The 24,999-nt window shown below is 45.6% G+C and overlaps 1 protein-coding gene across 1 annotated transcript in view; it reads left to right on the top strand.

The window, feature by feature from the left end:
* The window catches only part of VAPA (VAMP associated protein A), an 83,663-nt gene that overhangs the window by 41,803 nt on the left and 16,861 nt on the right, over window positions 1-24,999 (top strand). The window contains exons 2-3 of the mRNA XM_077492447.1: window positions 12,073-12,225; window positions 22,959-23,062. Coding sequence (XP_077348573.1) covers window positions 12,073-12,225; window positions 22,959-23,062 — 257 coding nt within the window. The remainder of the gene's footprint in view (window positions 1-12,072; window positions 12,226-22,958; window positions 23,063-24,999) is intronic.

Genomic DNA, 24,999 nt, shown 5'->3' with positions numbered 1-24,999 from the left:
CGATAGCGTGTGAGGAGACCGAATGTGTTTTGTGAGTGTAAAAGTGTCAGTAAACGGATAAAAACCCCACCTGTGCCCAGATCTACCCTGCCAGTGCCCGCCTGTGCCCACCTGTGCACCGCCAGTGCTCCATCTGTGCACCGCCAGTGCCCCGCCAGTGCCCGCCAGTGCCAGCCAGTGCCAATCTGTACCAATCGGTGCCCATCTGTGCCGCCTAAGCAGTGCCCATCTGTGCCAATCTGCTGCCTTATCAGTGCACATCCGTGCAATAAATCAGTGCCCATCTGCGCCGACCTATCGGTGCCCATCTGCGCCGACCCATCGGTGCCCATCTGCGCCGACCCATCGGTGCCCATCTGCGCCGACCCATCGGTGCCCATCTGCGCCGACCCATCGGTGCCCATCTGCGCCGACCCATCGGTGCCCATCTGCGCCGACCCATCGGTGCCCATCTGCGCCGACCGATCGGTGCCCATCTGCGCCGACCCATCGGTGCCCATCTGCGCCGACCCATCGGTGCCCATCTGCGCCACAATGGCTAAACGCGTCTTTTCCGCTGAGGAGGCGTACCAAATTATTTCCGCGGCCGACGAGAGCAACGGGGAGCTCTCCTCTTCCGATTCCTTTTCGGATTCTGAAGCCGACGTAACTTATGAGCCAGTCCTCAGCAGTGAAACACTGACTGATGAATCCGAGGAGGAAGATATCCGGCCCATCAAGCGAAGGCGTTCTAGTGAGGCAGTGCCGTCCACCAGCACCGCAATGCCGTCCACCAGCACCGCAGTGCCCCAGCAAGAAAGGCCAAGTACCCAGTGGGGTGTCATCTCAGCCCCAAAGGGTTAGGAGCCATGCTGGCCTTCCCTATGCCCTTCAGAACCCCTTGTGGCTTCCTCCTAATTCAGGAGAGGCCAATGTTCCCCCTTTCACCGCCCAGCCAGGAGTCCAGGTGGACACGGAGAATTTTAGCCCCATCGATTTTTTTAATTTAATTTTTACGGAGGACATGTTGGCGTCAATTGTGGCCCAGTGCAACCTGTATGCACAACAATGTATTTTTCAAAATCCGACCTCCTATTATGCCCGTCCCTACGAATGGAGAGACCTAACGGTGGAGGAGTTCAAGCTTTTTTTAGGCCTCACATTTAATATGGGACTCAACAAAAAAAACCAATTACGTACCTACTGGTCAACCCACCCCCTCCACCACTCACCGCTCTTCTCCGCGGTAATGCCCAGAACCAGGTATCAGATGATCCTGAGGTTCTTACATTTCAGTGACAATTCCCAATGCCTTCCACGAAATGATCCAAATTTTGACCGCCTTTACAAAATTCGACCAATACTAAATTATTTTTCTGAAATATTCCCCAAATTGTTTACCCCGGACCAACACATATGTGTGGATGAGTCCCTTATTAAATTTAGTGGCAGGCTTAGGATGAAGCAATTTATGCCCAGCAAAAGGGCCCGCTATGGGGTGAAGGTCTACAAATTATGTGACCGAGCCACAGGGTACACATATTCCTTCAAGGTGTACGAAGAGAAGGACACCCAGCTACAGCCCCCTAATTGTCCGGATTATTTGGGATCCAGCGGAAAAATTGTTTGGGACCTCATATACCCCCTACTGGATAAAGGCTACCACCTCTATGTAGACAACTTCTACACATCTCTGCCCCTGTTCCACAACCTTCACCGGAAGAAGACGCCAGCATGTGGCACTGTAAAAAAGAACCGGAAGGGCTTTCCTCAAAGTCTGGTGAACAAGAAGCTGCGGAAAGGAGAAACCGCAAGTCTAAGAAACAAGGAGGTTCTGGCAGTGAAGTGGAGGGACAGAAGAGATGTGTACATGTTATCTTCTATCCACAACGATACCTTCGTAGAAATCCCCAGAAGGAATGGCCCCGTAAAGAAACCCAAATGTATTTCAGAGTATAATTTGTTCATGGGAGGAGTCGACTTCAACGACCAAATGATGGAACCATATCTGGTCTCAAGACGGACATATCATTGGTACAAAAAAGTAGTAATTTATTTTTTTCAATTGGCCATTTACAATTCATATGTAATTTACAGCAACGCCACCCAAAACCCCAAACGTTTCTTTGGCTACCAGGAGGAAGTTTTCACAGCCCTTATTTTCCCAAACGGCCCACCAGAAAATATCCGATCAGACGTTGTAAGTCGACTCTCCGAGCGCCACTTTCCGGATAAAATTCCCCCCACACCAGCAGGCAAAAGACGCCAAAAAAGATGTAAGGTGTGTACCAAAGCAGGAGTCAGAAAAGACACATCTTATTGTGCACAATGTCCTTCCCAACCAGGCCTCTGTATAGGCGACTGTTTTCGGCGTTACCATACTTCAATAAATTTTTAGTGAAGTATGGTAAACATAATCCTCAGTTCCTGCCTTCATACACCTTCACACCCCTTATGCCACTGCCTGCTCTGTAACGGACCCTGGCTTGTTATTTGACCACTCTTATGCCTGCCGATTCTGTACATACCGCTGCCTGATCTGGAACTGACCCTGGACTGTTATTCGACCACGCTTCTGCCTAACGATTCTGTACATACCTCTGCCTCATCTGGAACTGACCCTGGACTGTTATTCGACCATGCTTCTGTCTAACGATTCTGTATATATCTCTGCCTGATCTGGAACTGACCTTGGACTGTTTGACCACGATATTTGCCTGCCTCTTGGACTGATCTTGTATTCTGCAACTGGACTAGTGGGATTCAACACGGGGTCTCACATATGTGAGGGGCTCCAGTATAGTTTTTCTGGAAGAAGAAAACAATTTTCTTTGTTTTCTTATTCCTAGATTAGGGTCTGGAGACTCGGAGGCTTCAGAGATTTGGGAGGGAGAAGCCTCTACCCCTATCCCCATTCTGTCCTGAACGAGGCTCTACTTTTGTCTGCTGCCTGTAGGACTTACTGCCATCATGCCGCACTGACCACACCACAAGGACCTGCCTACTACCAGGACCAATATTTTTGGCACTGCTGACATCTCTGCACTAACCCTGGACTGTAATATGGACAGTATCCCTGCCTGCTGCCTGAAAAACTGTGTTCGCTGTTGCTGACCAAGTCCCTGCCTGCTGCCTGGACCAGTGATATCATCCTGTGGACAACTGCGCTTCTAAAACCACAGGTAATCTTTTCTTTACCCTTTGCTCAGCATAATGTATTTGGGGGTGTAATTCTTGGTATGTGCAGGCTATGTGTCCCTGGAACGCCGACGGTGTTTCTTGCATGTTGCGCCTCTGTATTTGGTCAGGCTGTGTAAAAGTCTCACACATGTGGTATCGTTATACTCAGGAGGAGTAGTAGAACGTATTTTGGGGTGTTATTTTTGCTATGTAAATGCTATGCGTTGGAAATATCTTATAAACGGACAACTTTGTGTAAAAAATGCGTTTTCATTTTTTTCCACATTTTCCGAAAACTTCTGGAAAAAAATGAACCATTGAAAAGACTCATTATGCCTCATAGATTATACGTTGGGGTGTTAGCTTTCCAAAATGGGGTCATTTTCTGGACGTTTCCATTGCCCTGGTGTTCCAGGACCTTCAAAACTGTAATAGGTGGTTGAGAAATGAAATGTGTAATTTATGCTCCTAGAATGCCTGAAGGTGCTACTTCAAAATTAGGCCTCTGTATGTGGTCAGGCTGTGTAAAAGTCTCACACATGTGGTATCGTTATACTCAGGAGTAGAAGAATGTATTTTGGGGTGTTATTTGTGGTATGCACATTCCGTGTGGGAGAAATAAGCTATTACAATGAAAATTTTGTGAAAAAAAAAAAAAAAAAAAAATCGTCATTTTGCAAAGAATTATGGGAAAAAATGACAACTTAAAATAACTAACCATGCCTCTTACTAAATACATTGGAATGTCTACTTTCCAAAAAGGGGTCATTTGGGGGGCATTTGTACTTTCCTGGCTTGTTAGGGTCTCAAGAATGGAGATAGGCCTTAGTACATCAGATGTGATCTTTTTTTGCAAATCTTTATGATTTGCACCATAGCTTGTAGACTCTATAAATTTCACACAGATCATATAATATGCAAAAATTTGGGTTATTTTTACCAAAGATGTGTAGTAGTATAAATTGTGGCCAAAATTTATGAAGAAAAATTGCTAATTTGCTAAATTTTGTCACAGAAACAAAGAAAAATTCATTTTTTTTCAAAATTTTCGGTCTTTTTTCATTTATAGCGCAGAAAATAAAAAACCGAGAGGTGATCAAATACCACCAAAAGAAAGCTCTATTGGTATGAAGAAAAGGACAAAAAAATCATTTGGTTAGTGTTGCATGACTGAGTAATTGTCATTCAAAATGTGAGAGCACTGAAAGCTGAAAATTGGTCTGGGACTGAGGGGGGTTTAAGTGCCCAGTAAGCAAGTGGTTAATTAGGCGGTTGATTAAGGTAAGCTAGCAACAGATTCAGCAATCTCCTCTTCTGGATCGTCACCTGAGAGATATCTGCAAAGTTCTGGACCGTATGTCCCAGGAGGGATATATTGCCTTTTGGTTCTAGCCTCACTCATGATCTTCTCCTTGATCGGTAGAAATGAGGTTTAACGATCACATCTCTCAGTAAGCCATTTTGGGCCAGAGGCGTGTAGAGCTCTATCAGTACATGACGCCGCACGCACATTCGCACAAACTGTCATTTTTTTTAAGTCCCTCCCCCTTCAATCATTGAGGAGCACAGTCATCTGCTGTTGGTTAATACTGCTGTCTATGGGAATAGATTGGCAAACAAAAAATTTGTAGGCAAGGACAGGATTCCTCCCTCCTCCCTCCTCCCTCCCTCCCTCCCCCTCCTCCGTTTTTTTTTTTCTTATGTTCTAGGAGGATAGTTTTGGCAGGTACCCTAAGCAATTCAAGCACAAGTTCTCCTCTCTCCCTCCCAGTCTTCTGGGAAACATCACAGGTCTCAGAAGACTGCCAGACCATTCAGGAGGTGTATCGGGCACCCGGCTGTGAAGCTGTAAGCTGTCAAAGCTGGGTGCTCATTGTTGAGATGACGGGGAGAAGGGACGGCTTGAGTGAGCACATTACTGGTTTGTGGAACAGGTGAGTATGTATTGATCAAAAGTCAGCTGCTACAGTTTTTATAACGGCTGACTTTTAATAAACACAAAAACGCTGAGCTCTGCTTAAAGGCTAATTGAGGTTAACAAAGGGTTACTGGGGATTAAATACTTTTATTCAAATATTTAAGAAAAAAAAATGTTTTTATTTTTTTACTTACACGATTTCTTTATTAGGTGTTGTGCACCTTTTTAGGGTCAGTTCACACAAGAATGTGGTGTGGGAAACCTGCATTCCCTGTGCGTTTCCCACATCGCATTCAAGACTCACTACACTTGCGATCTGCAGTGCTGTCGGTGTTAACTTGACGCCCCAAACTTTTTCTTGCACCAGATTGCATGTTAAACTAGTACCATATGATTTGGTTGTTGCGTGTTTTTGGTGCGGTCCAGTGCAATTTCAGCTTATTTAAATGAACAGGCTGAAATCGTACTGCCCCCGGATTGCGTGTGAATTGCACAGTAACGCCCAGCGCATTCCTGTGTAATTTGACCTTCAATCCACATATGAATAAAACCGTAACGACAATGAAACAATGTCCTTTTGCGCAGGAGTGACTGCACTTTGTCACACTTGCTGTGTAATGCAATCGCCTTTTTTTTTTTTTTTTTTTTTTTGGCAGGCAGTAATTTAATGGCAGGGTGTAAGATGTTTCCTAGAAACTTTTTTTGTTTTGTTTTTAATATCTCATGTTTAAAATCCTTTTAGTGGTTAAAACAGTATTAATCCCACAACCAAAAATAAAATGCATTGCAGTTTACCGGTCATTAGATTAGATTTTTTTTTCTTCCCTGGTGATCTGGCTAGTAACACTGTATTAGAGTGCCCCCACTCTGGATGAGGGCATATTTGGACAGTAGCGTTGTCTGTCTGTGGGGAGCAGTGTTATTATACAAGCAGATTTAAATACATTAACAAATTGAAGCTGAACTCGAGGTAAAGCATTTGTACACCCGACTATAATGGGGCACGGTTTATGAGATATTCACCCTGCGTGCAGCTGCTGACATCAGTGGCGCATGCGCTCTGAAGGTTCACCTTTACCGTGCTGCAACTTCAGAGCTTCTTGCTGAAACTGAGTGCACTCCTTTCCTACATGTAAAAATCATAATTTTTTGTGGAAAAATTACTCAGAACCCCCAAACATTGCATATGGTTTTTTTTTTTTTTTTTTTTTTTTAAGCAGACGCGCTAGGGAATAAAATGGCAAGAGCGGTGCGCAGCTTGTCTGTTGCTGCAGGCTGGAATACCTTTCATCTCAGCTCCTGCTCTCCTACTATCTGAAGGATCACTGTCCGTATGCTGGCCACGGTTTTCCTGCAGGAAGGCTCTTTTATATAACCTGTGTGAGTGCAACTTGTTTTTAAATTCTGTTCATTGATTCAATGATCTGTATTGCACCAGCAGCCGCTGCGCTCTGCCTCTCCTTTTTCGTTTTTTATGCATTAAGATAACGTCTTCTGTGTGCAGCAGCCCCGTTAATACTTAACTGAGCCCCCTCTCAATCCAGCGATGTCCAGGAGTGCCTCGGCCATCCGGGACTTTCTCCACTGATTGGCTGACTCCATAATAGCGGCATTGGCTGCTGTCGCTCAAAGTCGGTTAGCCAATGAGGAGAGAGAGGGCTCGTGGCCAAACCATGGCTCTGTGCCTGAATAGATACACAGAGCTGCAGCTTGGCCTCCATAGCAAGCTGCTTGCTGTGGAGGCACTCAGCAGGAGGCAGGGGCCAGGACTGTCAAAGGGAGACTCAAGAAGAGGAGAATCCGGGCTGCTCTGCAAATCCATTCATAACATGTTATTTTTATAGAAAAAAAAAATTTACTTTACAATCACAACTGTGCAAATGGGGTGCTCTCATTTTATCACTTTGTGAACAAATCTATTCTAAATATATGAATTCGCGCAAAAATAAAATGAAGGTGAAATATCAGGTGCAGCTGCTTTACACAAAGTGCTATTCACTTGACCAAATACAATACAAATATAAATTACAGCGCTAGCAAACACAAAGTGGAAAAAAAAAATCATTAACCACTTAAGGACCGCCTCATGATGATATACGCCGGCAGAATGGCATGGCTGTGCACAAGCACGTACAGCTACATTGCCCTTTAAGTGCCCAGCCGTGGGTCGCATGCAATCCGGTCCTGAGCTCCGTGGCAGTGGCCGCAGGACCCGCGGACCCGATCACCGCCGGTGTCCCGCCATCGGGTCGCAGAGCTGAAGAACGTGGAGAAAAACCTCTCTTTGAGCTTCGTAGTGAGCCTGTCACTGATCGTCTGTTCCCTGTCATAGGGAAAGACGATCAGTGACGTCACACGCCAAGCCATGCCCCCTACAGTAAAAAAACAAACTAAAAAAAAAACACACACACTTAACCCCTACACTGCCCCCTAGGGGTTAACGCCTTCACTGCCAGTGACATTTTTACAGTACCGTATATACTCGAGTATAGGCCGACCCGAATATAAGCCGAGGCCCCCAATTTACCCCCAAAAAAACTGGCAAACTTATTGACTCGTGTATAAGCCGAGGGTGAGACATGCCTGTCCATCCCTGTGTGTCCGTCCATCCCTGTGTGTCCGTCCATCCCTGTGTGTGTGTGTGTGTGTGTGTGTCCATCCATCCATCCATCCCTGTGTGTGTGTGTGTGTGTCCATCCATCCATCCATCCCTGTGTGTGTGTGTGTCCATCCATCCATCCCTGTGTGTGTGTGTGTCCATCCATCCATCCCTGTGTGTGTGTGTCTCCATCCATCCATCCCTGTGTGTGTGTGTGTGTCTCCATCCATCCATCCCTGTGTGTGTGTGTGTCTCCATCCATCCATCCATCCATCCCTGTGTGTGTGTGTGTCTCCATCCATCCATCCCTGTGTGTGTGTGTGTGTGTGTGTGTGTGTGTGTGTGTGTGTGTGTGTGTGTCCAGCCTACCTGTGTCCTGAGCCTCCGTCCCGTGCCTTGCCTCCGTCCCGTGCCTTGCCTCCTTGCCTCCGTCCCGTGCCGTGCCTTGCCTCCTTGCCTCCGTCCCGTGCCGTGCCTTGCCTCCTTGCCTCCGTCCCGTGCCGTGCCTTGCCTCCTTGCCTCCGTCCCGTGCCGTGCCTTGCCTCCGTCCCGTGCCGTGCCTTGCCTCCGTCCCGTCCCGTGCCGTGCCTTGCCTCCGTCCCGTGCCTTGCCAGGATCGCCGCTCTTCGTCGGCGCCTCGGCGGACATACTACAATTCGAAAGCCGCGCCTCCGCCTCCGCCTTCGCCTGTGATAGGCGGAACACTGAATTTCCCAGCAGCCTGTGTTCCGCCTATCACGGACATCGTCTCATCCTCGTACTACGGACGAGGATGAGACGATGTCAGTGATAGGCGGAACACAGGCTGCTGGGAAATTCAGTGTTCCGCCTATCACAGGCGGAGGCGGAGGCGCGGCTTTCGAATTGTAGTATGTCCGCCGTCTGTCTGCTCGATACGCTGATCGAGCAGTCAGACGGCGATGACTCGAGTATAAGCCGAGGGGGGCACTTTCAGCCTCAAAAAAGAGGCTGAAAATCTCGGCTTATACTCGAGTATATACGGTAATCAGTGCATTTTAATCGCACTGATTGCTGTATTAATGCCAATGGTCCCAAAAATGTGTTAAAATTGTCCGTGTCCGCCATAATGTCGCAGTCACAATAAAAATTGCTGATCGTCGCCATTACTAGTAATAATTTTTTTTTTTTTTTTTTAATAAGAATGCCATAAAACTATCCCCTATTTTGTAGCCACTATAACTTTTGTGCAAACCAATCAATACACGCTTATTGCGATTTATTTATTTTTTTACCAAAAATATGTAGAGGAATACGTATCGGCCTAAACTGAGGAAAAAAGTTTTTTTTAATATATTTTTGGGGGATATTTTATTATAGCAAAAAGTAAAAAATATTGCTTTTTTTTAAAAAATTTTTATTTTTATTTTTTCTCCAAAACTGTCGCTCTATTTTTGTTTATAGCGCAAAAAAAAAAAAACACGCTGAGGTGATCAACTACCACCAAAAGAGAGCTCTATATGTGGGGAAAAAGGGCGCCAATTTTGTTTGGGAACCACGTCGCATGACCGCGCAATTGTTAAAGTGACGCAGTGCCGAATCACAAAAAGGGGCTTGGTCCTTTTTAGCTGCATATTGGTCTGGGGCTTAAGTGGTTAATAAAAAGTGAAAGTCCATATAAAGTGACTGATGTGCTCCAATCCAACAAAAGTACAAAGTGCTCCAGAGCTTTCAAGGTGTACCACAACACCCCCCTCCTATGTCCCAACTCAACAGATGGAATGGACCCCCAGCTTTTCACTCTAGGTGTCACGTCAGGCTTATTAATGGTGACCAGGAATGGCAGCTTTAACATCAGATCGTCAGGCAGCCCATTTCCTCCCCTTTTTCGGGTCCCTCTTCATTGCTCCTAGCTCATCCCTCCTGTCCAGTGCCCCCAAAGTTAGCAGCTTGCTATGAGGGCAGCTGAGCCGCAGCTCTGTGTCTATTCAGACACATTTGCGGTTTGGCCTCACCTCCACTCTCTCCTGATTGGCTAACTGACTTTGACAGCAGTGGGAGCCAATGGCCCCCATTGGCTCCCGCTGCTTATTCACCTTACCTAATTGCTATCATAATATGATTTGATTACTTTTTAAAGAGCCACGTTAAGTTGGTGCCCAGTAGTTTTGTATGATAATTTGCGCTTGTGAAGATTTGATTTTAAAGGGACAGCACATATTTTGCATTTCTGTGTGTTAGATGTATTTCAGTATCAGTGAGCATTGCTGCCTGCACTGTTTGAATTATTGGGTATGTACTAAGTGCCGCAATTGTTCTGTTTGTTGTGATTCAGAAAAGCCTTTGGTACATACAGACATAAGAAGCAGATTATTCCAACTTATGTAAACCATATAACATATGGAGGGGGGGGGGGGCGCGGATGTGTAATAAAACCAGAGTACCATATCGAGGTTACGTACCCATTAGTGGCTCTAAACGGTGTGTGCCGGCTATGACATGGGGAAAGTAGTAAAGAGGAAATGGAATATAGCAGATGTAAGAAGGCAAGAAAAGTGAATAGCGGTGAGAAAAACCAGGGAGTGGAGGGCAAGGGCCCTATAAACACTGAAAAAACGGGGGACGAAACCTTTAGCCCTTTATCTAGACTTAGAAATAGTGCTAAAACAAATACTTTGGGGGTTCCGTAACATGCAGGCCTCTGGATGTTAACTTAATTACGTGAGAACATTACCGTTAAGATCTCTGGTGCTACTGACCAGGGCATAAAGAATCTAGAGGTAGTTGGCTATGGCACTGATGATGTGTTAGCATTGTAATGTATCCAAGTGGCCCATATACTATAAAAATTTTCTTACCTATCCTCACACTTTGCCATCCATTCCTCCACTACCATGATAATATTAACCAGTCAGATCTTCCAGCAACATGAGGCGACTTCCAATGTATTGGAATCAGGTGCCTGGCATATTTTAAAAGATGTGACAAAACCGATTTATGGTATATGCTAAGAGGCATGAATGGCACATGAAGTAGAAACTCCAATGGGGAGTCATTCATATCTATGTCCAGTATAACCTTCACCAGAGTTCTGATATCCTGCCAAAAGAGCCTAAGCCGTGGGTACTCCTACCATATATGTAGGTAGGTACCCCGAAGCCCACAGCCTCTCCAACGGGTGTCAGAAACCGCCAGGTAAATTCTAGCCAACACAGGTGGAACTCTGTACCACCTGGTCAACAACTTAAAGCTATTTTCTTGCATCTTCGAGTCCACAGAGCTTTTGTCGGTAAGGCTATACAGGTGTCCCAGTTGGAGTACCGTGAACATATGCCGCAGGTCTCTCTCCCACTCCCTTTTATAAACTGGCCTACTCTAAAACTCGGCCGACTGCAGCATCCTTTAAACCACTGAGAGAATGGGGAGCAGGTTCCGCAGCCATGCATAATTTCTCAAATGGAGTCAGGGTATGAGGTAAGCTTTTAACAAAGTGATACAGCTGTCTGTAGCGCCAATCGTCCTTCGGGAAGCGGCCAGACTGAGTGAAGCCAGTACAGAGAGACCAGGCCTTGCTCCTGTATGAACCTTCCACATTGTTCCTTGCCCATGTGCAAAAATAGTTGGTGTTCCCCTGAAATGAGCTATGGGAAGCCTCCTAAGGGTGCCAGCGGGGACACAGCTTCCCCTGAGCTGTCCCACACCCGTAGCACACAAGCAGAGATAGGATACACGAAGTCTGAGAGGCCTCGACAATCCCGGGGGGAGCCATGGAGAATGAGATGGGTTACGGCCAGCCACAAAATTTCTCAAGAGGAACCCAAGATTTGGTGGCCATATGATGCTGCCAGTCTAAGATCCATTGCAAAGCAGTTGCCTCGTAATATCTCCGCATGGAAGGGACCCCAAGGCCTCTCAATCGCTTGGGGCGCTGCAGAGTGCTTAATGCGAGACGGGGGCTCTGACCGCGCCAGATGAACTTTAAAAACAGGCTTTTGAGGGTTGAGAAAAAAGACCTGGGTAGAGAAATAGGCACCATCTGAAGATAGACAACTCTTGGCAGGGTAAAGTACCCTATTGAACTTAGATCGTTGACTCAGCAACTTTAAAATCTGTGTGTGGAGTGGAACTGAATATGTGAACATGAAAACATTTTTATACAATTCTGTACATCCAGTTTGTGATGCTGCCCCTTCTGCCACTTGACACAGCCAGGTCATCAACCTCTACTGGTGCAGCAGCACAGCAAAGACTGTGACAGACTATTTCTTCCAGTCAGCGGACTTCAGAAGAATCTGGTTGACTGGCCCTCTCGCTTTGAGTGCTGCTGTTCAGCAGATTACTGGACGCAGATAATACAAATTTCAAATATTTACACTATTTGAACTAAAGGTGCATAACTGCTTTAACTTTTTTTTTTTTTTTTTTTTTTTTTTTTTAGGTCCGTTTACTGATGTTGTCACCACAAACCTCAAACTTCGTAATCCGTCTGATAAGAAAGTATGCTTCAAGGTGAAAACTACAGCTCCAAGGCGCTACTGCGTGAGGCCAAACAGTGGCATTATAGATCCTGGAGCCACAGTAACAGTTTCTGGTAATAGATATTTTTTTTTTTTTTAAACATGACTTTTATTGATACAGTGTTAAAAGGTAATTTAAGTGTGTGTATACTGTATGTTTGTAATATAAGCATATGCTGTATATAGTCTATATTGGGAGTTTTACCCACTTAAAGTGCGAGTAAACCCGCTGACTTGACTTTTTTTTTTTTTTTTTTTTTTTTAACACACCTCTAAGGGAAAAGGCATAATGAGCTAGTATGCACCGCATACTAGCTCATTATGAAATACTTGCCTTAGAACGAGGCGCCGGCATCTCACTCGGTCCACGCTGAGGGAGCTGAGCTGGAGCCACTCAAAGCACCTTTTTTTCTTTTTGTTTTCTTCCCGGCAGAGTCTGGCTTCTGCAGGACTTTCAGCCAAGAATCCCGGTGCGCATGCGCCTCTGAAGTCAGCAGTTCATTGCAGGGGGAATATCTCCTAAACCTGTACTATATTCTTTTTACCTAGTTAAGCCTTATTATAGGCTTACCTGTAGGTCAAAGTGAAAAAATTAACTATAGAAGCGCTTTAAAGAACTTTTATTTCGGTCTCTCTAGTTCTGAGAGTTACACCTTGCAGGCAGATGACACCACTTTCTCTATTTTCAGTTGTAAAATTGATACAATGGTGTCCTCTTCCATAGCCTGTTGACTGGACAGTAAAAAAACAGCAGCAGACTAATGACCTCATCTCTTTGCTCTTCTTATTGACATACCTTGTCAGTATATTTCTATGCAACACAAATGATTGTCTTCCAGCCCTGCTCCTCCCCCTCCCAGCCTAAATGTTAATATATAGGGCAGTGGTTCCCAACCTCAGTCCTCAAGTATCCCCAACAGGCCATGTTTTAGAATTTCCGTCACCTTGGAAAGGTGCTTTAACCACTTCAGTCCCAGAAGGATTTACCCCCCTTAATTACCAGGCCATTTTTTGCAATACAGCACTGCGTCGCTTTAACTGACAATTGCGTGGTCATGTGAGGACAGGAGCAGCCATATTGGACCACAGCAACAGCCCAGAGAAGGGTCAGGATTTCCAAAAGATGATGCATGTGAAGTGAATAATTAGGGGACACATCTGACCTGCACTAATCTGAAAAAACGCATGGCAGTGTATAACAAAATAAATATATGAATAAATCGAGAAAAGGTGAGGATTTTATGAGAAATGTGCCCAAAAATCTAGGGGGGGGGGGGAGGGGTGGAGGGAGAGAGGAATGAGTAAGCCACCCTCCACTACACGTCATTTAAAGCTCGGTTCACACAGGGGCGACACGACTTGAGGACGACTTTGTGAGGCAACTTGAGACGACTTGAACACGACTTTTAGACACGACCTGGGGCGACTTAGAAGTCGCCCCAGGCCAGGCGACTTTTGCCGTGGCCAATCAGAGAATGAACTTTTTGGAAAACAGCGCTGTCCAAACGATAACTCAATTAATCAAACCAAGGCCTGAGCCGGTGAAAACAAAATCTAAAAGTGATAATGTAAATAATAACAGTATAAATTCCTGCTGCGACCCAATGTGAGATACCCACACTAGACACAAACCCAAAAAAGAAGGCTGCGCTAAAACTTATACATTACAGTATTAACAATGTGACGTGTTAAATTCTAGTGTTTAAACAATGTATACTATCAAAGAAAATTGTGTATAAAAACATCAAACTTGAAGCACATAAAAAGTCCAAAGAGGGAAGAACGAAGGTATGGAATAAGTCCCTTGAAGTGACTCTTTACAAACACCCTTCAGATGTATAGCAGGTGCGCCCAAAGAGGAAGTTCTATCCACCACCTATTTCAATGAGGCTTACCAGCTGCCAAGATCTCTTTTTAGGGAGATCGTACAGGCATGAAGAAAAAATGATCGTTCCTGGTCTCCCCGATGGGTTCTGCTGGCGTCTCCACCTCTTATATCTCTTTCTTACAGCGTCTCACATTCCACCGAATTTTTAGATAAGACAAGAAAGAAAGGCTCCCATAGCGTAATTCCGCATAAAAAATTTATTAGGAACGAAATAAAAGTAAATCAAACTCACAAATTCCAGTTGAGTACAAGCGTAAGTACAATCACGAGCCGGCCGGCTCTCTCTTATTAACACTGCCCGTCCTTCCTGGTCAATGGGGAATGGCGGTAACGTCAGCACGCCGCTCACCCTACGTCGTTTCGTCAAAAGTGACTTCTTCCTGGGGTCCACAGTCGGATCGGAGTCGCCCCTGTGTGAACCGAGCCTAAAAAGTAAAAAGCACAAACAAACATCATAATGAAACCAAAACTGTGATGACAGTGAAAGACGTTGTATAAACCCTTGGACTGGTGCAAAGAAATAATGGTGAGCTGGGATAAACATGACTCTCGTGTGAAGAAATCCGAGGAAATGCCACTGGCTCATCGGCTTATATGCCGAGATCCGGGTGGATTCCCCGCCAACGTCATACCATAGATGTCAATAGGAGGAAACAAAAACTGATGGCCCCTGCCCACTAGACGAGCTCACAACTGATGGAACAAATAAATACTAAAACTGATCTGTCAGCACGATATGGAGAAGCAATCTGATGGTATAAAAAAAATATGTATAATATATAAAGTATGGATAGTAATTTGGTTACTAATTACGGTGTGGCAGATCAATGGAGACCAGGGTGTCTTCCACCCAATATAGTGGATCTATGGACAGCCGATTGAAAAGGGACTTGCATCTGCTTACGTTAGACTACCACCAATCATGTTTAACTCCAGAAAAATTGAAAATTTTCCAGTTTGAGAAGATTAGAGCCTTCAGAAGATGGGTACACTGGTAATCCTAAAGGGATTATATATATTTGAGAGAGCGAGAGATTAAAAAAAATTTTTTTGCAGAGACCCTAGGGAATAAAATGGCTATTGATGCAATAATATTTTGTCACACTGTATTTGTGCAGCGGTCTTTCAAACACAAGCACTGGCTGACTTGCCCTTCCAGGGAGAGAGGCTATTTGGACCCTCGCTGGATGATATTAAGAATACCAGGGGTAAGAGTATGTTGCTCCCACAGTCCCAGAAAAGGTAAGGAGCCACACTGAGTGCAAGGGCCCGCCTCTTCTGCTCAGAAACAAATTTTTAGCTCGCCGGTCAGCAGGTAAGTGCTCCCAGTCCGACAAGGTGCCTGCTGAGGGACAAAAAACGTCCCTGGTTTTGCAAGCAAATCTTTTACAGCATGAAGGTTTGCCCCAGCCTGACTCTCTCGGGTGGGGGTCGCCTTCGGGAGTTTGTAGCCTGGTGGACCTCCCTACTTTCTGACCAGTATGTCTGCGACCTGTTTTCATCAGGATTCAAGATAGTTTATTGTCCGCCAAACAGATTTTTTATTTTTTTTTTCCCCTCTAACCTTCATCTTCCGGCTCGTCGGGAAGCCCGGTTCGGGGCAGTACAGGACCTGCTGTTGCGCAGGGTAATGGTACCGATGCCGGAAAGGTTTCAAGGATTCTACTCCAATCTGTTTGTAGTCCTAAAGAAGGAAGGGGTCCCTCCGGTCCTGGACCTCAAGGCTCTCAACAGCTTTGTGAAGGTACAAAAGTTTAGGATGGAATCGGTTCTCTGTGGTCGCTGCACTCCAGGGAGATTTTCTGACAACCCTGAATGTCAAGGACCCATAATTGCATGTCCCCATATGCATCAAGCATCAGAGGTTTCTTCGATTTGGGGTTGGGGATGAGCACTACCAATTTGTAGCTCTCCCTTTTGGCCTGGCATCAGCACCGAGGGTCTTCACCAAGGTGCTGGTGCCAATTTTGGCTTTGCTAAGACAGCGAGGGATTGCAAGTTACCTGGACGACGTCCTTCTGAGAGCAGCTTCTGTCTCAGAATTTAAGGGAGTATGTGGCAATCACTATGCAAACTCTTCGGGAGTTTGTCTGGCTACTGAACCTACAGAAGTCGGTGTTGGTGCCAACTCAACGCCTGGAGTACCTGGGCCTGCTTATGGACTCCTCAGAGGCGAGCGCCTTTCTCCCTTCGGGCAAGCTGCAGACTCTTCAAACGGTGGTGAAGTTGTTGGTGTCCTGCAGGTTGTTGTCGCTGCGTTTTTGCATACGAGTCCTGTGTCATGGTAGCCACTTTCAAGGTGGTACCGTATGCTCAATTCCACACTTGAGTCTTGCAAAAGGAGATCCTGTCCAAATGGGACAAATCTCCGTTGTCCCTGGACTGTCAAATTCGGGTGAGCCAGATAGTCGGGGATTCCCTGCTCAGGTGGCTGAGGTCACTGGTCCTTCTTCGGTCCTGGAAGTCCTTCCTTTACAGTTCATTGGATGGTGATCACAACGGATGCCAACCTGACCGGTTGGGGGTGAATTTGGGTCATACAGTCAGCCCAGGGTCGCCAGACCCAGGAAGAATCCTGGCTGCCGACTAACGTAGTGGAACTTTGGCGATCAGGCGGTGCCTCTCCACATGGTCACAGAGGCTGCAGGGGCGTCCGGTCAGGATCCAGTCGGACAACGCCACAATAGTGGCATATGTTAACCATAAAGGAGGAACAAGGCGCTCGGCTGCAGCACTGGAGGTCGCTTAGATCCTGCGGTGGGCAGAGCGGTGCATGTCGGCTCTGTCAGCCATGTACATTCCGGGTGTAGATAACTGGCAAGCGGACTACCAAAGTCGGCAGATGCTGGACCAAGGGGAATGGTCGCTACATCCGCATTTATTTTGGCTCCACAAGGTGGGGCATACCAGATGTGAATCTCCTGGCATCTCGACTCAATCGGATGGTACAGAGGTTTGTGGCCAGATCAAAGGATCCCTGGGCTCCATGGGGGCATTATCGGCCGATTTTATGCTTTCCCCCACTCAAACTTCTACCACGTCTGCTTTGCTGAGGGGATTTTGGTAATTCTGATTGCCCCAGATTGGCGTCCGTGGTATGCCAACCTAGTACGAACGGTGGTGGATGTTGCTTAGCGACTGCTGATGCAAGAGGACCTTCTGTCGCAAAGGTCCAATACTTTATCTGGCTTTAACGGCATGGCTGTTGAAAGCCAGGTGCTAAGGGACCGAGTAAATCAATAAAGTTGCGCTACGGACTGGTTCTGTGACTGTTACAAACAGAAAAAAGGAAAATTCCTGAGCAAATTCTTGAAGGGTTAAAGCTACCTATGCCTAGATCCTCCCCCTTTGCATAAAGGAGGGGGCGAGAAGTTTAGAAAGTTAAGCTTTGGAGCTAAAACCCTATTTCTGTGCATCTAAGTGCGTACAAATGAGTGTTTAAAATTATTAGAAAAACTGTTCGTGTTTAGCAAGAATATTACTTATGTGTCCAGTGTAGGTGCTGGTTTTCTTATCAGTGTAAGAATCAGTGTAAAGGTGCACGTCTCTGGGCACGCCCTACGCGTTTCGTCAGAACAACGTCTTCTCAGATGTCCTGACGAAATGCATAGGGTGTGGCCAGAGACGTGCACCTTTACACTGTCAGCAGCGGCCGGCGTAGCTATCATATACACGCGATCAATTTTTAACCATATTGTGAGTAATTTTCTTTTATATGAAATAAAAAGATTGTAAAACTGTTTTGCACTATGGATATACTTTTATCTCCTCCCTTATGTTCCTAACCATGGAACAAACTGGGAAGTGAAGGGCGAACATTCCCCCAGCACATCAGTAGCAGAGTCCAAAAAGCAGCACAGTGGCTTATACTGTGAAGGCTCGGCTAACCCTCTGAGGGGTTTTATCTGGTGAGCGCAAATATATTCTCACAGCACGGAGTGGCGCACCGGGGAGGAATGTCCTTAGTCTTCCTGCACTAGTCACCGTATCCTATTACCAGCTCTAAAAATACTGCTACATGCGATTGTCTAGCAACTTCAGGATGCGATTTTGGATAAACTTTTTTGTATATGAAAGGACATTCTTCTTATGTGTTCTGCACAATTATTTTGCACTCTTTTCTTGCACAAGTAGTTGCACGATACTTGTCTAAGATTGTTAATTAGCACTTATCTTAGAGTATTTTTTGCACATTGTTTAAAAAAAATTTTTTTGTTGTTTATTTTTGTTTATTTGGTATCTGTGTATATTTTGGTAGAAAACATACATAAAGCATCACATAGGAATATATATGGTAAACCAGCACTTACACTAAGAAAACCAGCACCTACACTGGACACATAAGTAATATTCTTGCTAAACACGAACAGTTTTTCTAATAATTTTAAACACTCATTTGTACGCACTTAGATGCACAGAAATATTGTTTTAGCGCCAAAGCTTAACTTTCTAAGCTAAGGGACTGAGGTCTGTCGGATTCAGTAATATCCACTATGCTGAGGGCACAGAAGTCATCTTGGAAGATTTATCATCATATGTGGAAGGCCTACATCTCCATGTGTGAAGAGATGGAGCGGCGTCCGCACACATACTGGATTTCCAGCATCCTGCTGTTTTTGCAGCGAGGAGTGGATCAGAAATTTGCCTTAAGCATCATCAAGGGCAGATATCAGCTTTTGGCTCTTTTTTTTTTTTTCAGCGACCCTTGGCGACTCATTCATTAAGTACATTTGTTCAAGGGGTTCGTCATGTGGCCTCTTCGGTTCGACCACCGCTACCTCCCTGGGATTTGAATCTGGTGCTCTCGGTGCTTCAGAAACCGCCGTTGGAAAACATTAGGGAGATTCCCTGATTGACACTCTCTCTGAAAGTAGTCTTTCTAGTGGCTTTAATCTGCCAGGAGGGTTTGAGTTGGCGGCCCTGTCTTGCAAGTCTCCCTCCTTGATCCTCCACAAGAATAAAGCGGTGCAGCGCCTGCAGCCTTAGTTTCTACCAAACGTTGTTTCGGCCTTTGATCTAAATGAGGACATTGTGTTTCTATCCTTATGTCCTCGGCCGTCACACCCCAAAGAGTTGGCTTTGCCTTCCTTGGACGTGGTCCGGGCTCTGCGGGTGTATTTACTGTTTTTATCGCTGGCTGGTCCGAAGAAGGGACCAACAGTCTCATCGACCACCATTTCTCGGTGGATCAGACAGATTGTGGTTCAGGCTTATGCCATAAGGGGGCAGGCGCCTCCCTTTCCTGCCACGGCACATTCTACCAGGGCAATTGGTGCCTCCTTGGGCTTTCTGTCATCAATCGTCTGTTTCCCAGGTAGGCGGCGACCTGGTCGTCCATTCAGTTTCACAAACTTTTACATGGTTGATGCGAGTGCATCTTCGGATGCTTGCTTCGGCCGCAACATTTTGCAGGCGGCTGTTAAAGGTTGCAACTCCTCCGTTGAGAAGCTCTGATTGTTATGGGTGAAGTTATTTTCTTGCTGTTCCCACCCCTTGTTTCTTTTGACACTGCTTGGGGACGTCCCTAAGGTCAACGTGAAGATGCTATAAAGAGAAAATAGGATTTTTGTACTAACTGTAAAATCCTTTTCTCTGAAGTTCATTGACTGACACAGCACCACTCCTCCTGTTAATGTTTGTACTGCTTTTGGCGAACTGAAATGCTGGATGCAGTGTGAGGAGTTATAGCTAGTAGGACCACCACCTGGGTGGTACTGTGCAAGTGTTGCTGTTCTCAACACTTTCTGTCTAGTCCTCTCCTAAAGGGGCGATATAACCCTAAGTAAAAAAGAAAATTTATTGCCCTATAAAGGAGAAAGATAAGAACACAGCAGCTAACACAATATTGCTGGACACAATACAGGGTATTCAAAAAGTTAGTGTAGCGCTTAACCTAAATGTATTTTGTTATGTTTTTTATTTATTTGTACAGTATAATCCTCAGGAGAAGAAAATTCATCTGTCAGTCCAAAGACTTGAAGAAGGAAGGGACTATCGCCAGCACCCAACAACACTGACTCTTAACATCAGTGCATTTTATCTATGCACATAAAGCACATTCCTGGACAATCAGATCCCCCGATCTCTTCCTTATCCTGACTCAGCAATCCAATCCAAAATATATCATCAAATGGTACGTGTATAGGTCTTAAAGCGGGGTTCCACCCTAAAGTGGAACTTCCGCTCATCGGAACACCCCCCCCCCCCCCGGTGTCACATTTTGCACCTTTCAGGGGGGAAGGGGGTGCAGATACCTGTCTAAGACAGGTATTTGCACCCACTTCTGGGCATAGAGTCCCACGGGAGTCTATGCTATTTCCTGTACTGCCGCGCTGTCTGCTGGGACACACACGGGTCCCAGAGACATCGCAGACCATTCCTAGTGCGCTGCGCGACTTGTGCATGCGCAGTAGGGAACCGGGACGTGAAGCCGCAACGCTTCACTTCCTGATTCCCTCACCCAGAATGGCGGCAGCAGCCAAGACCCAAGCGATCGGTCAGTCTCGGCTGCCGACATCGCTGGGACAGGTGAGTGTCTGTCTATTAAAAGTCAGCAGCTGTAGTATTTATAGCTGCTGGCTTTTAATATATATATATATATATTTTTTTTTTTTTTGTAGGTGGAGTCCCTCTTTAACTCCACCACACTCCAACAGATATATCCTCAATTAATAGTTTAATGGCCACCTTATCAGAGGGATTGGAAAGGGAAGACCATCCCTTCGGGCACTCACACTCTCACTAACTCGTGCTCTCACTCACTCGTGCTCTCACTCTGCTTTAAGATTGCATGTAGCTGTGAAATGACAAACTTCACCCATGGGTTAAGGTTTAACCCTTTCATGACTAAGCCTATTTTTGGCATTTGGTGTTTACAAGTTAAAATCCATATTTTTTGCTAGAAAATTACTTGGAACTCCCAAACATTATATATATTTTTTTAGCAGAGACTCTAGAAAATAAAATGGCGATTGTTGCAATATTTTATGTCGCACGGTATTTGCGCAGCGGTGTTTTAAACACAACTTTTTGGGAAAAGGGACACTTTCATGAATTAAGAAAACAAAACCATAAAATTAGCCCAATTTGTTTGCATAATGTGAAAGATAATGTTACGCTGAGTAAATGGATACCAAACATGTCACACTTTATAATCGCACGCACTTGTGGATTGACAGAGTACGGTACCTAAAAATCTCAATAGGCGACGCTTTAAATTTTTTTTACGATTACCAGGTTAGCGTTACAGAGGAGGTCTAGTGCTAGAATTATTGCTCTCGCTCTGACGATCGCGGCGATACCTCACATGTGTGATTTGAACGCCATTTACATACGCGGGTGCGACTTCTGTATGCGTTTTCTTTGCTTCGCGAGCTCAAGGGGACGGTGGGCGCTTTATAAAAATGATCACTTTTATTGCTGTTACAAGGAATGTAAACATCCCTTGTGACAGTAATAGGTGGTGACAGGTACTCTTTATGGAGGGATCGGGGGTCTAAAAGACCCCCCACCCCTCCTTTACACTTCAATGTATTCAGATCGCCGAAAACGGCGATTCTGAGTACCGTATATATTTTTAAAACCGGCGCCATTGGCAGCCGAGTAAACGGGAAGTGACATCATGACGTCGCTTCCGTGTTTACTATGAGGAGACTGGAACAAAGCTGATTACGGCTTCGTTCCAGTTCCTCCCCAGCAGCCGCGGAGGCATCGCACATGGAATCGGTGCTCCCGATCGAACGGGAGCACCGGTAACAGCGGCGGGAGGGGGAAGCCGAGTACGCAGATCTGCGTACGGTCGGCGGGAAGGTTAAATCTTAAAAAAAATTCTATAGGCTGAATTCTAAACTAAGGCATGGGTTTATGTTTGTGTCATTTTTTTATTCATTGTAATCTTTTTTTTTTTTTTTTTTTTTTTTTTTAAACGGGCACAGCATCCTGGGTAATGACAGCTCTGAAACCAGAAGAGAAACTTACAGTACAGTGGTAATAAGAAAATGGATGTTTGCCCTCGGGTACCTGCTCCCCCCTCAAAAGCTCAGTTTCACAAACAGAGCTGGGGAGGAGGCCTTAAAGAGGAAGTTCCACTTTTGGGTGGAATGCCGCTTTGTAGCTTCACTTTCACTACAAAGGCCACAGTTTGCCTAAAATATGTAAACAGACTCCTGGTTGCAGGGCTTTAAATAGAGGAGTGTGAGAGTAAGAAACCGTGCAAGAAGCCAGTCAGTTTGTGTTGACATGGTGCTGCTTCTCCTTTTTACTGTCCAATCACATGGTGGTGTGGGTTCAGAATGATCTGGGCTTAGAAAAAGTAGGTTAAATGAATGCTGGCCAGAATGCGTTTAGTTTAAAAAAGGTCTCTAAATCAAATCTCTGTATTGAAGCTGAATATTGCTGTAATTGTTTTTATTTTATCCTCTAATGAGCTATTCATTTTTTATCTCGTTTTTGACTAGACTTCTGTTTTATCTGCTAGCATAATACAACTTGAATATCCCACATGGGCGCCTTACAGGCATGAGATCAAAGATCAAAATGCACAGTGCTGAGCCAAATCCTTAGTCGCACCAACCTCTTACTAAAGCCTATTGTTTGTGTGCATAGTATAGTGGTGAAGTAGGCTGCAAAAAAGAAAAAGAAAAACCCTGTTGCTTCTTTCAGTATATCCTGTACTGAAGTAGTTCCTTTTTAGGATCACCTCCTCTTTTAGAATGTTAAATACATTTCAAGCTTAATGAGATGGAAATAAAATGTTAGACAATTTTGTATTTGGTAACGTCATGCAGGAGAAAAACGATTCTTTTTTTTTTTTTCCTACCACCAATAGTCAGGGGTCTGCTTACCATACATAATAGTAAACCTGTCCCTCTTATTGCTTGTGTTAATAACACAGATAATGTGTTTTTTATTTTTTCACAGTAATGTTGCAACCTTTTGACTATGATCCAAATGAAAAGAGTAAGCACAAATTCATGGTGCAGACAATATTTGCTCCATCAAATATAGCAGACATGGAAGTTATGGTAAGTGTTTGTTTTTTTTTTTGTTTTTTTTTCCTCTAACCAATAAAGCATGTTTATCTCTGTGCTCAAGTCATATTAAAATGACTTGTCTATCCATTTTCACCTGTGGTAGTCTACACCCTTGCTTGCCTGTAAAGGAGACTGTTCTATTGTTTACATTCAGCTGTCAGCAGGGAAACCCAGCTGACAGCTGATGAGTCTTCCATTAAGGACGTGGCAGCTGGCTTGTCGGCCTGTTCCTTAACAGCCAGCTATTCACTGGTTTTAAGGATGCTGGTGGCCACCCGCTTATAGAAAAAAAAAACGCACTGCTAAACCGGTGCTTAGCAGTGTTTAGGAGCTTGTTGAAGCTACTTTTTTTTTTTTTTTTTTTTTTTTTTTCTTCCCTGGAGGTGCCTGTGAGGCTGTGTCTGTGATCTCTGCAGCGCTGATCACCGCCATTTTCTATCACTGTCCCTCGTGGTTTTTCAGTGTCAGCGGCCATCTTGGGTATGGGCAAGGGACAGCATGCTCTCCTGTTTCTCGGCGGCCATTTTCCCTGTGGTCTTGTCCTTTATACTGGACACCCGGCGGCCATTTTCTCGAAGCCTGAGCAAGTTTTTCAGCATTCTCTAGAGACGGCATGTGTCCCTGTAGTCCGGCAGCCATTTTCCCAGCGCTTTGTCCTTATGCTGTATGCTTGGTGGCCATTTTCTTTGAGCATGAGCACATTGTTGAGCGGTTTCAGCGCCATAAGCAGCAGCTTTGAATGACACAGGACTGATTCCTCTGCACCTGCGAGCTGTCGGAAAACATGGGCACTACTTGCTGGACAGCGCAGAACCTGTCAGGGTGGTGAGTCCTGCGGGAAAGAGCCCCTCAGCCAGCAGCAGTAAGGAGGGTGGGGACCATCACTGTCCTAAGTCCCCAACAGGTGGCAGACAGGGTAGGGTCAGCATGGCTTCAGAAACTGGTGTTTCTTCCCCCGAAATCCAGGCAATTGCAACCGGTTTGCCTGCGGAATGCGCAGTGCCCCTGGAAGCTTTGTCGGCGGTCTTCAATTCGTTCGTTGCCAAGATGGAGGCGTTGCGTGGGCGCAAGGTGCTATAAAGTGGCATGTGCCCCACCTCCCACCGGGGAGAGCTCTGCGCAGACTCAGGCCCTGCTGAGGCTGGTGACCCCTGCTCTGTTTCAGATGAAGCTGACCAGGACCGTTCGGACAGTGAGGATGAGTCCCCGCCCGGGTCCGTGCGCAATAAAGAGCTTGTTGGAGAACTTATCACCGCTGTGTCTGATACCCTGAAGATTCAGGAACCAGCGGATCATTCTGCTGATGTGGTGGTCCCTGTTGGGTCCCGTAAGCCAGCCCGTTCACCTAAGGTGTTCCCGTATCTGACTTATTTTGACAAGTTAATTTACAAGGAATGGGGTCGACCACAACTGACCTTTTCTGTCCCCAAATATATGCCGGTACGTTGCCCCTTTGAGGAAAGCTTTCTCAAGAAGTTGTCGGCTCCTCCGGTCGTGGACCCCCCAATATCCAGGTTAAACAAAGTAACCACGATCCCGGTAGAGGGGACTCCTGCATTTAAGGATCCCAAGGACAGGAAGGCAGAGGCAGTGGCTCGTTCCTTGTTTACGGTTGTGGGGTCAACCATGCGACCAGTACCGGCACCTGCACTTGTGTCGCAGACATTAACTGAGTTGGGAAAAATGTTACACTGCAAATTGGGAGAACAGGCTTCTCCTGTCTTTGTGGAACTAGCAGACCAACTAGTGCAGGCCTTAAGTACGTTTTGTGACATGACCCTGGATACCCTCCATCTGTTATCCAGGGCTTCAGTGTCAGCAGTGGTGCTGAGGCGTCTGATTTGGTTAAAATGCTGGTCGGCTGACCAGCAAAGAAAGCCCTGAGGGATCTACCCTTCCTTGGCGACCGGCTCTTTGTAGCCTCTTTG

This window comes from Lithobates pipiens, unplaced genomic scaffold (genome assembly GCF_037356315.1).
Source record: "Lithobates pipiens isolate NorthernLeopardFrog02 unplaced genomic scaffold, aLitPip1_a1.2 Scaffold_19, whole genome shotgun sequence".
Classification (NCBI taxonomy): Eukaryota; Metazoa; Chordata; class Amphibia; order Anura; family Ranidae; genus Lithobates; species Lithobates pipiens.
Note: the sequence above shows the minus strand (reverse complement) of the source record. Positions and strands in the feature narration are given on the sequence as shown.